Consider the following 15,112-nt stretch of genomic DNA (forward strand, 5'->3'; position numbering starts at 1 on the left):
ACTGGCGGCCATTTTGTTTTTATTCATGTGCATGCAAATTCTTCACTAATATATTCCTGGATTCAGTTGAAATTAGCTTACTTTGTGTTATTTTGTGATTTTATTAAATTCGTCAAATTGATGGCCATTTTGTCTGAAAACCTAAAACCACAGTTTTTATAAAAGGCCAAAACTGTTTCTCAGAGATGAACAGAGCGATTTCATCCAAACTTTGTATCATGATCGTACATACTGTGTTACAGGTTCAAGTCATTTCAGCAACTATTTCAAGCTCAGTATAATAATTCCACATACCATAAAATTTATTTAGGCAAATGTACATTTCAGGATTGCTGCTGGTGATGTATTTTGACATTAAATTTAAAACTGCATTCTCATTTTCAATTTTTGTTTGATATGATCATACAATGTATATAATAAATCGCCTGAAAGATATGAGATACAGATGTACCATATTTACTCTATTAGTAGGGCACATAAATTCCGTAAAATAAGTCATATTTTAATGATTATGTATAAAAATACAGGGATCTGCCCACGCTGGTCGGCGCCGGTCGCTAGCGACCGGCACTCAGAATTTCCGACCAGGACAAAAAGTTGGCGACCGGCACTATTCTATTCGTTTATGATACACACAGGATGTCGGCCACTGGATCATTGTTCTATTGTCCTTGTTGGTTTTAACACACAACAACACAATGCAAAAAATTAACACACAACAAAACTTTAATGAAAGAAGACACCGCTGTTCAAAATCAACGTACACGTGTGACATCGGCCTAATGTGTTTTTGTTTTAACCTTCTCCGATTGACATTCTGTTAGTTTTAACAAACGAACCAGATTGGAATAAGTCGTACATCAAGATAATGGAAGGGGAGACAACGATAAATAAACAGAAGGAAGGATTACCATTACAAGTTTAGTCGTGTGTAGGATTTGTCGAGTTGAACAATAACTTGCTCACTTCACTGGCAGCGATGCGTCAGGCTGTCATTCGTTTAATCTGCACTTGCACTCGAGTGTAGGAAACTTCATTGATGTTTTTGGCTTCATGACTCGTTCATAAAATTAAATTCATAAGCTATATTCAGTCAGCGATACAAGGAATACTTATTTCTCACTATTAATGTGATTTACCAGAATTCCATTGGGAAAGAAAACAATTAAATTCTTGTTTCCACTTTGGCCGTAACAAATGAACGACATGCTTTGCCAAAAAAAATGGCTGCCAGGTCAGAGGTCAATGTCTCAAAATACGTATTTTAGACGTGATGCGAAAATAAAGTGTATATATTTTTTCACTTTTATCAAAGCAGATTAATTTTACATTGAAATATTTAAAATAAAAGTTAAAATAATTAAAGTAGTTAAATCGTAGCTAGTAGAATGGAAAAATGGATATTAATTAGCTCATAAATATTAATGAACTCATGAATATTAATTAGCGACCGGCACTCAAATCAGGCTGGGCAGAACCCTGAAAATAAATGCAATATTTGGTGCATTTCTACTAGAGTACAATGTAGATACTTGTTTAGTATATACCTTCGATTGAATTTGTATTTACTCCACAAATTGGAGATCAGAATATTTTGTAAGGCCAGTGATTATTTCAACGTAGTATTCCCTCATGAGAGTACCTGTACAATTCTCTTTTGAGTTTTCTATATTGCGGCATCATTTAATATTGGATATGAATGAAAACACTAGTGAAGGAGAAATTCTTGATTTATGGCTCCCTAGCTGTGTGTTTTTATGTAATGCGGCTGTCAAGTAATATTTTGCATCATTAATTATAATGCATCAGACATGTACGACACAGTCATGAATTTTCTAACTTCTGTTTTTTTGTGGTATTATTGCTGTAATATATTTTATAATGTGAAAGTGTTTGTTGGGTTTTCGCTAATTCCTCGGCTGTCACCAATGATCAATAGATGAGTTTTGAGTCGTAGCACCACTGATTGGTTTCTGTGCGAGAATGGAGGTTTGATTATTAGCTCGCACATTTTGTTCGATGGTTTCTTTGCTTCCCGGTGTTCTGATGAGCTATCGAACGTTTATGTGGCGAAATAAATGTTGACAAAATTAGAACGTTAATTTAGATTTGGCTACCATAAAGTAACGAAAAGAATTTCAAACCAACCACTATAAAACATTTTTTTAGCTGGAATTAATTTTCGCTGAAAAAACTTTTTTGGTGTTTTGTATGGAATTTATTTTCACTGATTTTTGACAGGTTGAATGTAAAATATAGTAAAAAGGGTATATATTCGCTGGATTTTATTTTCAATGAATCATTCCTTCAGCGAAAATAGCGAAAATAAAGTATTTTACAGTATTTGTTGTTAGATACATGTACATATACCTACTGTCAATACAATAAAATAAGTGTGACATGTGTATACATGTATATGTATGTGTATCATTGTACAATGTCGTCTCAGTGTTCTCCCCCCCAAAAAATAGCATCACATATTTACTAATTTACATACCAATAAAATATGTTAATCACCTATATTGTGTCTATATTGATAATTAAGCTCTCCCCCTCTCTATAATAATACAGGGACAAACCCCCTCCCCCTCCACACCTCAGTTTGCAGTAATTAATCATTTCAATGCTATACATTTTCCCGCCATTTGTTGTGAAACATTTAGATGTATTTTCTGTTATTTCGTTGTGACCTTTGAACCAGAATGAATATCACAGGTGTATGGACAAATTGATACCAGCGTAATTTTCAAAAATTGACAACGAAGACCCTTGCCTTGTAAGGGGTGATTTACGTTCCATATGTATTCACTTTGTGACATAATGCAAATAAATAAAAACAATTTATTTTTCCATTTATTGCAGAGCAAGCTGTTGTCATTGTTTTGTAAGCAGCTGGCAATCAAGACGGAAGCGCAGCACAATGGCGTTCCGAGTGCAGATATACGAGCCCTGGAGAGTTATCCCAAATTGGAACAGTGGCTTGAAGTAGTAGATATCAATAAAACTACAGCCAAGGTAACTATGTCTGTCTACTGTCATAAAGGTGGCATAATAAATACAGTCTTGTTCGCCTTAGCTTGAGATGATATTTATATATATTCCCATGACTTCAGCAGACATGAGTGATTACTGCCAGAGGTTTGTATCAATCTGAGCCACTAGCAAGATTGATGTGACTCTGGTGGTAATCATGAGTGATGAGTGTCTGCTGATATCAGCCAACAAAAAAATATCATTGGATTATATATTCATCACATGCATATTTCCATAGTGCAACATAGTAAGATGACAGAGTGTTGACATTGGAACTATTGCTGAAACAACACCGAATACAAATATATCATAGCGCACACCCTGTATGCTAATTTTGTTGATTTCACAGTGTTCTATTTCACACAAGCGTCTGGCTTACACAGGATTCTGTTCGTTTGTGGTATTTCCTCAAATTCGTTTTTAAATTTCAACCGTTTTTTTTTTGAGAGGGACTGAATAATAATTCCGAAAACACACATGTGAACTTGACAACATCTGTAGTTTACGGCGCATATATAGCACCAGAAGCTCAGAACAATGTTCAGGCATCGTATACAATAAAAAAAGTTTGCCAGTGTGTGGCATGTTACTGGGATGATATGGGTTTTTGATCCTTCCTGTTTTGCTTCACACTGGGGTTATAAAGGATTTTTTATCTGCCCTGTCTTGTGCCACACTTGGGTGATATGGGTTTTTGATCTCCCCTGTCTTGCATCACACTGTGATGATATGGGTTTTTAATTTGCCCTGTCTTGTGCCACACTGGGGTGATATGGGTTTTTGATCTGCTCTGTCTTGCCCCACACTGGGGTGATATGGGTTTCTGATCTACCCTGTTTTGCATCACACTGGGGTGATATGGGTTTTTGATCTACCCTGTCTTGGGTCATACTGGGATGATATGGGTTTTTGATTTGCCGTGTCTTGTGCCACACTGGGTTGATAAGGGTTTCTGATCTACCCTGTCTTGCTTCACACTGGGGTGATATGGGTTTTTGATTTGCCCTGTCTTGCCCCACACTGGGGTGATAAGGGTTTTTGATCTACCCTGTCTTGCGTCATACTGGGGTGATATGGGTTTTTGATCTGCCCTGTCTTGCGTTATACTGGGGTGATATGGGTTTTTGATTTGCCCTGTCTTGCCCCACACTGGGGTGATAAGGGTTTTTGATCTACCCTGTCTTGCGTCATACTGGGGTGATATGGGTTTTTGATCTGCCCTGTCTTGCGTCATACTGGGGTGATATGGGTTTTTGATCTGCCCTGTCTTGCGTTATACTGGGGTGATATGGGTTTTTGATCTGCCCTGTCTTGCGTCATACTGGGGTGATATGGGTTTTTGATCTGCCCTGTCTTGCGTCATACTGGGGTGATAAGGGTTTTTGATCTACCCTGTCTTGCGTCATACTGTGGTGATATGAGTTTTTGATCTGCCCTGTTTTGCGTCACACTGGGGTGATATGGGTTTTTGATTTGCATTGTCTTGCAATGTATGTCACTCTGTGGTGATAAATTAATGCATTTAATTGATTGACTGAAATTAAATTATTCTTTCACTGGTGACATCAAATATTATTTGAGAAAGCACCTGTGTATGTGTATATCATATGTTGTATTAATTTATGCCATGACTCTCCAGGGAGGCTTCCCTGGTACATGCACTCAGCCATATGGCTTATAATTCCATGTTGGTTTTATTTATGCTTCCCAGTTCTTGTGTACCAGGCGCCAGTCTCGTGCACTCAAAGACATATTTTAAAATCTCATACATCCAGCTCAATTTCTCACAAACATTGGTGATCATCAGAATTTTTCTAGATCATAATTTAACTAGCTTGTAGTTTTATTTAATTGATTGTATTTTGACCTGATGGTGATTTGACCAGGTCATTATTTTACCTGACTGATTGGTCCAGATCATGATTTCACTAGATTGTGATTTGACTAGATTGTGATTTGACTAGATTGTGATCTGACTAGATTGTGATCTGACCAGATTGTGATCTGACTAGATTGTGATCTGACCAGATTGTGATTTGACCAGATTGTGATTTGACCAGATCATGATTTCACTAGATTGTGATTTGACTAGATTGTGATTTGACTAGATTGTGATTTGACTAGATTGTGATCTGACTAGATTGTGATCTGACCAGATTGTGATCTGACTAGATTGTGATCTGACCAGATTGTGATTTGACCAGATTGTGATTTGACCAGATTGTGTTTTGACTAGATTGTGATCTGACCAGATTGTGATCTGACCAAATTGTGATTTGACCAGATTGTGATTTGACCAGATTGTGATTTGACTTGATGGATTTCTCTAGATCATGATTTGTCTAGATCGTGAATTAATAAGGTTGTGATTTGACCAGATCTCGTAATCAATAATATTTTTCTATCTATTACAGGATGTTTGTAGTCGTCTTAAAAAATTAGAAAGTTTAATAGATTTACCTGACACAGATATTAATAAATTATTAAGTCAATATGGAGCTGCAGAAAGGGAAGCCCGTCGTCTTGTTAATGCACGAAAATTACTTAAAAAAGCTATTTCTGGTAAGTTTTTATTTTCGCTGATTCCATAATTTATTTCTGTTTTGAAAGTTAACATCCATTTTTTCGAACATTGTATGTGATTGCAAACAATTCTACTGCTCGATTTGACATGTGCATGTTGTTTATCATGACAGACAACAGTTTGCAAACTGTGTATTATTTTTCTAAATTAAGTCTGACATCAACAGATGTTATGCAGTTCTAGTTGTCAGTCCCAATAACATTCCTTTTACCCATCTGTATTCATGGTAACACTACTCATTGCTCAGCCCAGTTCTTCCATTTGCATTTTTAGCTCCGCTGTCGACTTTGTCGAGCGGAGCTTATCATATGAGTGATTGTCCGTCGTCGTCCGTGTCAATGTTTTACTTTTTCGACTTCTTCTTGAAAACTACAAGCCTGAATGCTTTGATACTTGGTGTATATGTACCTTGGGTAGACCTCTCTTAGGTTTGTTCATTTCATGTTGATATCTTCAATTCTCTAATTTTGGTGAATATTTTTGTCATTTTTGGTAAAAAGTGATATTTTCGACTTCTTGTTAAAAACCAAAAGTTCAATTGCTTTGATATTACATATATAGATACTACATGTAGACCTTTCTCAGATTTGTTCATTTTGTGATGATATCTTCAGTTCTCTAATTTTGGTGAATATTTTTGTCATTTTTGGTAAAAAGTGATATTTTCGACTTCTTGTTGAAAACTGTAAGTCCGATTGCTTTGATATTACATATATAGGTACTACATGTGGACCTCTCTCAGATTTGTTTGTTTTGTGATGATATCTTCAATTCTCTATTTATTTTGGTGAATATTTTTGTAATTTTTGGTAAAAAGTGATATTTTCGACTTCTTGTTAAAAACTGTAAGTCCGATTGCTTTGATACTATTCATATTGTTCATTTTCTAATGATGTCTTCAGTTCTTTAATTGAAATGTGCATTGCTAACAGCGGAGCTATCTCAGCCGATAGGCTGCTTGTTAGTTTATGTGGTAGATGACCAAACTAAGGAATTGGCCATTGGAAACTTCAGAGAGGAAGAGATGGTGGATTTAGAAAACCAAATCTTAACACAATGAAATTTGAAAAAGAATTCCACATGAAAAATGACAGTAAATAACAATGTTATTTATACATGTAAGGCAAAAAAATGCACAAATTTGATACAGGCAAGAACATTTTTTTTTTACAGGAACACTATCCTGCTAAATAAAAAAAATCTGTATGTTTCAGGGAGTGAAAAAGAAGAGCACATATGCTATTGTGTTTAATGGCAGCCTTCCCCGTGATTTAAGCTTCACCCTATGTTATTATTATTATTCCAGGCATAGCTGAAGGTGAAAGCGTGAGTGATTTACATGTGGACCACTGGAACGGAGATCTAGAAAGCTGTCCTGTGAACTTGACAGGCTCTCCCAAACAACATAGGTTATCAACTACATTCAATCCCTTTGAACAATTCATTCCCCCGCCCACGCCACCTGCTACGTCAAACGAAAACCATCCCAATGCAATTTGGAAAATTTCACCACCTCCAACACCGAGCAGTATGGTGAAAAAGGGCAAGATGCCCAGCAAAGGGACGCCTCCACCAAAAAAGAAACTTGTGGTTCCAGAAAATAACTTAAAAAGAAGTAAATCTGATGAGACGTCGCTACTTTATAAAGTTAACTCAGATGCAAAGTAAGTCATCAATTCATTCCCAATTGTAATATCTACTATATACTATTATTATACATCAGTCATCGTAACGCCATAAGTTACAGTGTGCCATAATTTTGCAGTATTTTACGGGGTATTTTCATCATATCATACAAGGAAATGATATGATATATCAAAATATGGAATGATTACGTGCGTAAGCGTCCTCTAATAATAAACACAAACATGGCTGCCACCAGACTCCACGTCAGTACTGTCTTCATGCATACTTTGAGGTATCCTCATAATAACCTTATAGTAATATATTGTTGACAACCTGTAACATTAATTAAATATGGTAAACTGCTTTAATTTTGCAAGGAACCACTATTTGCAACAAAAAAAATCACATCATATGAAAAGGAATATCTTATATTTTTAGAGAATTTTGTCATGAAATCTATAAAATTATCAATTCATTGAAATTCCTGACACCAAAAATTAAAAATCAAATTACAGTAGCTGCGGTATTCACAAGTTATCTCGGTCACATCCTGACCGATTTGCCGCTAAATGACTGACTTAGGTGTTATCTGAATATCTAAAATCCAATCATGCTATTGTTGTTATGATTTCTGCTTCCTGTGTATACAACTAACAGAGGAAGGATGCGTTGGCAACAGCAGTGAACGGATCATCCTATAATTTATGACGGAATTCAATAAATTGCTCTATCAGCTTTTACAAACCTATTTACTTACCGGTATTTTTAATGCAATATAACAGTTAACCATTTGTTTGCCATAATTTATTCACGCTGACATTTAGTAATTCTGACGATAATTTTGGAGCATAACTAAACATAATTTCTTACTGTCCGCAGGTTTTAATTACAATTTTAAAAATAGTATAAACAAAATTATTCTGGTCTAATCTGAAATGGTGAAAAAAATTGACTTTTGTGCTTAATGGTTAATATATTAATATATTAAAAATTATTAACATAACAATAATATACAATATCAGTAGTACATGCACTTACATAAATTGCGCTTACATAAAGTGGTTTCTATGGTCAAAATATTTCAGTGTACATATATTTCTATTGGACTTATAATACAAGTAATACAGCAGATTGTAATACACGCAAAATATCTATGTTTCATTGTAGAGAGTTCAGCTCAGTGCTCAATTTAAAAAAAAAAATACTTTTCTAGAATAAATTATTTACACCTCGGTAAATTACAAAAGGGTGGTCACTTTATGTATACTTACACATGGTCTTTTAAACAGATCGCTTAAATGGCAGTAGACGTTGCGCCACGCATGCGCAAGATATATGGGTCTCATATAAACAAAGACGGCAACTTTGACTGTTGCGCAGATCAACGAGTACAAACTGAGATGTTACCAAGCTTAAATTAAGTATTTTTTAGGTGATTGGAAGGTATCGAAGGAGTCACTGATGGTGCAAGTCGCGCCCAGGTCAAACCTCTCATACTTCCATTAGAAGAGCGCATTGGGTTGTGGGTAAATCAATGTTATCAACACAAATGTCGCGTATGCGCAGTGCGACGACCACTGCCCTTTAACTTTAACTGGTCAAAGATGGTTGCTGTGGAGAGGTGGTCACAAACAACTATATTTTTTTGATGAATTATCATGTATGGTTTTGTTTTGTTGAAAAGATTTATATTTTTTCCCAAACTTAGTTCTAGAAATTTTAAGAAGCCCACTAACTTAAAGATGCCTGGAATTGTTGGCGGTAGTCACGAAGTCTTGTCAAAAAGGCGCCGTTCGGTTGAATCCGATTCTGATGCAGGAGCAAGTAGTGGTCAGTCGTCTCCCAGGAAGAATTCTCCGGCAAGGACGCCACCAACCCCGCACCATTTTATTCACGATAAACATGATCTGCTGGCCAGATCACAGAGTAAGTTCAGCAATTTACTACTGAGGGCACTGTCACTTGAATGACTTTAAAATTGTTGGGTGGTCTAAATTGTTCACTACCTGCTTGGAATGTGTTCAGAGCCATTTTTCGGACACGATTGACTAATTTTCATACTTGGAACAAATAATGTTCTATATATGCATGTCAATTGTTTTCAAGATTTGATCAAATGTGTCTCCAGTCTGTTTCCATAAATGACTAGCTTTCTTTTTAAATCAATATTGGTATGATGTCAGTATGTATTGTGTTATAGGTGCATGTTATGTTTTTTTTTCAGATTTAAAATGGCAAAATTGTTTGTTTTTAATAATTTACAAAAATATGGTAAACTCTTGTACCAACATTTTGCTGTGTAAAATGATATTTTTGGAAAGGTTAAACGTTTATTTTAATTTCTCGGTAGATGCACTGCCAGGCCGACCGAGATCCCCTAGGACACCTACAAAAAGTATGATACATTCTATTAATCACAGGTAGGTTAACTTCATTGATTTGTAGCTGATATTGTTGGTTAAAACTTATTATATGGTTTATACAATTTGCCAATCTTGGAACCTCTTGCTTGTTTTCAGGTTTACAAAGAAGACTTTTCTTATACCTCAGAACTGTGATTACTGCGGTGAAAATGTCATGTTTAAAAAAGGATACCGATGTAAAGAGTGCAAGTGAGTTTTTTTTTTAAACCATATATTTTTTTTGTTTTGTTTATATTATTTTAAACCAAAAATATATGTACAGTCCAAGAATGAATCTAAGCACCTCTTAACAAAATATAGCAAATTATCTTGTGATTAGTCACCAGTAAAATGGCTGGCAGGATTTTGTAATATTCCTGGAAAATACTGGAAAATCATGGAATTCAAGAAAAAAATGCCTTGGGAGTCCTAGAAAGTTCATCTTGAAATAAAACTGATATTGGGACAGTTTCGTCTCAACTTTATGGGAGACTACCAGAATTAAAAGTTAGGTGATGAATTCCTGGAAAATGAACAAAATTGTGATGAAAAACTGATAAAAAAGTTACAAAAAAATATCTCGCTCTTATTTCTTCATTTCCCAGATACGTATGTCATGCGAAATGTGAAATTGAAGCCAGAAAGCTCCCTTCCTGTGGGCTGCCGGATGAACTTGAGAAAGAATTCAGGAACGAAATGACCAATCCTGGTATGTCAACACTATTTAGTCTATTTATTCTTCTATTATTAATTCCCATACTTATGTACATGTAGGTGGGTAAGTTATTGGTATGGTTTTAAGAGTTGGGTTGTTAGTGTATGTGCATCTAGAGATATTAGTAGTGTTGTATGTGTGTTAAAATATTGATTACTGCTTGGAAGTTAATTAATGGCTAGGATTTATTATTTTCAAGAGCAATTCACAATTGCATTTTAACTAACTATCATGCAGAATTAAGTTTTACTGTTTTAACGAAAAAAATTATTGTGTGGCGTTAAAATCTAAATATCATGTATTAATTCATACCCATAACTATGACCATGGCTGGTGTTATGTCAAATTTACATATCAGTTAATCATCTAAATTGCATTCACTGCTATGGTGATTGTTAAAATGTTTAATAGGTTATGGTACTTATTATTAATTTATTTATAAAACTTCAAAATAAGTCAGAAATAGATCTCACACGTGCCCAGAACCTGTGAGTTGTTCAGCCTTTCACATGCAATTCATACATACATATATGATATTTACAGAACAACTTTGAGCAAATACGGTAAAAATCAATCTCTAAAAATGGTTAAAATTGAAAATATTATGAGAAAGATTTGTATATAATCGGTATTAATGAACTCCACAAGAAGCATTATTTGATTGAGACACCAATTCAAAAATCTTCTCTGGTGATAAATTCCAGGTGTAAAATATCCCATAATACTGTAGTCTTGGATGAGAACCCTGCACAAGTTTTGAAAAAACGTATAAATACATGAGTGTATATATTATATGGAGTGTGTACAATCCCAGTGTCTGTAACCTAAGGATGTTCGTTACTGTAAACATGTAATTCCTGATTATTACTGACAATGTTTGCACTTTTACTGAATCCTCTTGTCATTACTTTTGATCACTATCAGTGGGATAAATGATAACTTTTTTCTTGCCTTGTATGCATGAATTATTCTTCTGCAATATGACCTGTGCATGTGTCTTGTTTTCTGTTAGATAGTGCTTTTGCCCAAGCTCTTATGACACATCTACATTTACAGTATGCAGTTTGATGTTTGTTCACTTGGCTTTCTGTTGTTGATGCCTACATTACTTTGGCTTTTCATTTCAGATGGCATCTTTTCCTTGGCTTTCTGTTTTTGATGCCATCTCATCCTTGACTTTCTGTTGCTGATGCCAACTCTTCCTTGACTTCCTGTTGTCGATGTCTGCATTCCTTTAGCTTTCTATCATAGATGCCAACTCTTCTTTGACTTTCTGTTGTTGATGCCTGCATTCCTTTTTACTTTCTGTTGTTAATGTTAACTCTCCCTTTGCCTTGCTGATGCCAACTCTTCCTTGACTTCCTGTTGTCGATGTCTGCATTCCTTTAGCTTTCTATCATAGATGCCAACTTTTCTTTGACTTTCTGTTGTTGATGCCTGCATTCCTTTTACTTTCTGTTGTTAATGCCAACTTTCCCTTTGCCTTCTGTTGACGATGCCTACATTCCTTTGACTTTCTTTTGCTAATGCCAATTCTTCTTTTGCCTCCTGTTGTTGATGCCTGCATTCCTTTAGCTTACTGTTGCCAATGCCAACTCTTCCTTGGCTTTCTGTTGATGATCCCAGCATTCCTTTTACTTTCTGTTGCTAATGCCAACTCTTCCTTTGTCTTCTGTTGTTGATGCCTGCATTCCTTTAGCTTACTGTTGCCAATGCCAACTCTTCCTTGACTTCCTGTTGTCGATGTCTGCATTCCTTTAGCTTTCTATCATAGATGCCAACTCTTCTTTGACTTTCTGTTGTTGATGCCTGCATTCCTTTTACTTTCTGTTGTTAATGCCAACTCTCCCTTTGCCTTCTGTTGACGATGCCTGCATTTCTTTGACTTTCTTTTGCTAATGCCAATTCTTCTTTTGCCTCCTGTTGTTGATGCCTGCATTCCTTTAGCTTACTGTTGCCAATGCCAACTCTTCCTTGGCTTTCTGTTGATGATCCCAGCATTCCTTTTACTTTCTGTTGCTAATGCCAACTCTTCCTTTGTCTTCTGTTGTTGATGCCTGCATTCCTTTAGCTTACTGTTGCCAATGCCAACTCTTCCTTGACTTCCTGTTGTCGATGTCTGCATTCCTTTAGCTTTCTATCATAGATGCCAACTCTTCTTTGACTTTCTGTTGTTGATGCCTGCATTCCTTTTACTTTCTGTTGTTAATGCCAACTCTCCCTTTGCCTTCTGTTGACGATGCCTGCATTTCTTTGACTTTCTTTTGCTAATGCCAATTCTTCTTTTGCCTCCTGTTGTTGATGCCTGCATTCCTTTAGCTTACTGTTGCCAATGCCAACTCTTCCTTGGCTTTCTGTTGATGATCCCAGCATTCCTTTCACTTTCTGTTGCTAATGCCAACTCTTCCTTTGCCTTCTGTTGATGATGCCTGCATTCTTTTGGCTTTTTGTTGCTAATGCCAACTCTCCCTTTACCTTCTGTTGACGATGCCTGCATTCCTTTAGCTTACTGTTGCCAATGCCAACTCTTTCTTGGCTTTCTGTTGATGATGCCTGCATTCCTTAAGCTTTCTGTTGCTAATGCCAACTCGTCCTCTGCCTTCTGTTGTTAATGTATACATTCCTTTAGCTTCTGTTGCTGGTACCAATCTTCCTTTGCCTTCTGTTGACGATGCCTGCATTCCTTTGACTTTCTGTTGCTAATGCCAATTCTTCTTCATCCTGTTGGCTTGCTGTCGCTGGTGCCGCAATTCCTTTGGCTTACTGTCGCTGGTGCCTCCATTCCTTTGGCTTGCTGTCACTGGTGCCTCCATTGCTTTGGATTGCTGTCACTGGTGCCTCTATTCCTTTGGCTTGCTGTCGGTGGTCCCTTCATTCCTTTGGCTTGCTGTCGCTGATGCCTCCATTGCTTTGACTTGCTGTCATGGGTGCCTCTATTCCTTTGGCTTACTGTCAGTGGTGCCTTCATTCCTTTGGCTTGCTGTCGCCGGTTCCTCCATTCCATTGGCTTGCTGTCGCTGATGCCTCCATTGCCTTGGCTTGCTGTTGCTGGTGCCTCCATTGCCTTGGCTTGCTGTCGCTGGTGCCTCCATTGCCTTGGCTTGCTGTAGCTGGTGCCTCCATTGCCTTGGCTTGCTGTCGCTGGTGCCTCCATTGCCTTGGCTTGCTGTCGCTGGTGCCTCCATTGCCTTGGCTTGCTGTCGCTGGTGCCTCCATTGCCTTGGCTTGCTGTCACTGGTGCCTCCATTGCCTTGGCTTGCTGTCGCTGGTGCCTCCATTCCTTTGGCTTGCTGTCGCTGGTGCCTCCATTACTTTTGCTTGCTGTCGCTGGTGCCTCCATTCCTTTGTCTTGCTGTCGCTAATGCCTCCATTCTTTTGTCTTGCTGTCGCTGGTGCCTCCATTGCTTTGGCTTGCTGTCACTGGTGCCTCCATTCCTTTGGCTTGCTGTCGCTGATGCCTCCATTCCTTTGGCTTGCTGTCACGGGTGCCTCCATTCCTTTGGCTTGCTGTCACGGGTGCCTCCATTCCTCTGGCATGGTGTCACTGGTGCCTCCATTTCTCTGGCATGGTGTCACTGGTGCCTCCATACCTTTGGCTTGCTGTCACTAGTGCCTCCATTCCTTAGGCTTGCTGTCGCTGGTGCTTCCATTTCTTTGGCTTGCTGTCGCTTGTGCCTCCATTCCTTTGTTGTTGATGCCCCCTCGTTCTTGGCTGATGCTGACAGTATCTATCCCAATATCCTGTATTCATCTCCAAATTGTATATCGACAATCACACCTCTTTATTGTCTTGTTTTAAGTGTTGTGTGTTTTCTGTTTTCTTTTTATTTTCTAAAATTTAGGAAATTCGTCACCAATGATAGACAGAATAGCAGGTATTTTTTTTCTTTTCTACTGTACTTGTTACTCAAATATGTTGTTTTGTTTTGTGCTATACATTAGAACCTTTAGCCTAAACATCCACCTGTCAATGCTTTCTTGACATGGCCATGATATTTTAAAAGGATTTAAACCCATTCCACATGCACTATACTCTGTAATACACATGAATAAGTAAAGAGGTTATTTTACTCTGTAGATCACAGTTGATTTGCTGTGGATTCATGAAAACTACTAGATTTAGATTAAAGCATCCTGTGAATCACAAGATTTAACTATTTTGTTTCAACATGTTCTCACATGTAGCAGGAATTTTTTCAGCTGACATCAGTCTACTTTCATTTTAAGTAAACTGGATTTTTTTAAACATTAATGGGCCAGAGTTGTGGTCTGAGAGTTTCTGCAAATAGAAAAAGGGAAGGGGTTTGTGTGGGTATTGCAAGGATGTTTTCAATACCGTAGTTGGAGCACCGTAGGCTTTCCTTCATCACCGCCATCTACTGGAGAACGTTGTAACAAGTACTTCTTCACAATTTGAATATTGAATTTAAATGATACATAACTATAAATATCATCATTTGTGATCAATGCATACTGATAAATAGATCATAATAAACTATTACAATGCTTTTTGGAAACATACTATTGAGTTATTGAATAGTTACACCTAATTTTATGTAAAAAATCAATCATTTTTATATAAAAAAAAAAGTACTATTTATTTTATTGCCTACAATTTTTCAATTCTTTCAAACAATTTTTTTTGATTGGTCACTTTTCTTTCACTTACACAGTAAAAATTAATTATTATATAACACATGGTATTTTAAATAGTTTTACTTAGAAATATAACAATAAATGCTTACAAATGTT

General features: G+C 36.7%; 1 protein-coding gene across 2 annotated transcripts in view; it reads left to right on the forward strand.

Moving 5' to 3' along the window:
• The window catches only part of LOC100374592 (kinase suppressor of Ras 2-like), a 32,335-nt gene that overhangs the window by 4,718 nt on the left and 12,505 nt on the right, over nt 1-15,112 (forward strand). Inside the window, exons 2-9 of one of the 2 annotated variants that reach the window (XM_085491716.1) lie at nt 2,863-3,015; nt 5,448-5,595; nt 6,924-7,281; nt 8,952-9,169; nt 9,594-9,663; nt 9,763-9,855; nt 10,251-10,354; nt 14,203-14,235. In XM_085491716.1, the coding sequence (XP_085347842.1) occupies nt 2,863-3,015; nt 5,448-5,595; nt 6,924-7,281; nt 8,952-9,169; nt 9,594-9,663; nt 9,763-9,855; nt 10,251-10,354; nt 14,203-14,235 (1,177 nt within the window). The remainder of the gene's footprint in view (nt 1-2,862; nt 3,016-5,447; nt 5,596-6,923; nt 7,282-8,951; nt 9,170-9,593; nt 9,664-9,762; nt 9,856-10,250; nt 10,355-14,202; nt 14,236-15,112) is intronic. The other variant, XM_006821832.3, reaches the window with a different exon arrangement.

Source organism: Saccoglossus kowalevskii, chromosome 16, assembly GCF_978046115.1.
Source record: "Saccoglossus kowalevskii chromosome 16, keSacKowa6.1, whole genome shotgun sequence".
In the NCBI taxonomy this organism is placed as follows: Eukaryota; Metazoa; Hemichordata; class Enteropneusta; family Harrimaniidae; genus Saccoglossus; species Saccoglossus kowalevskii.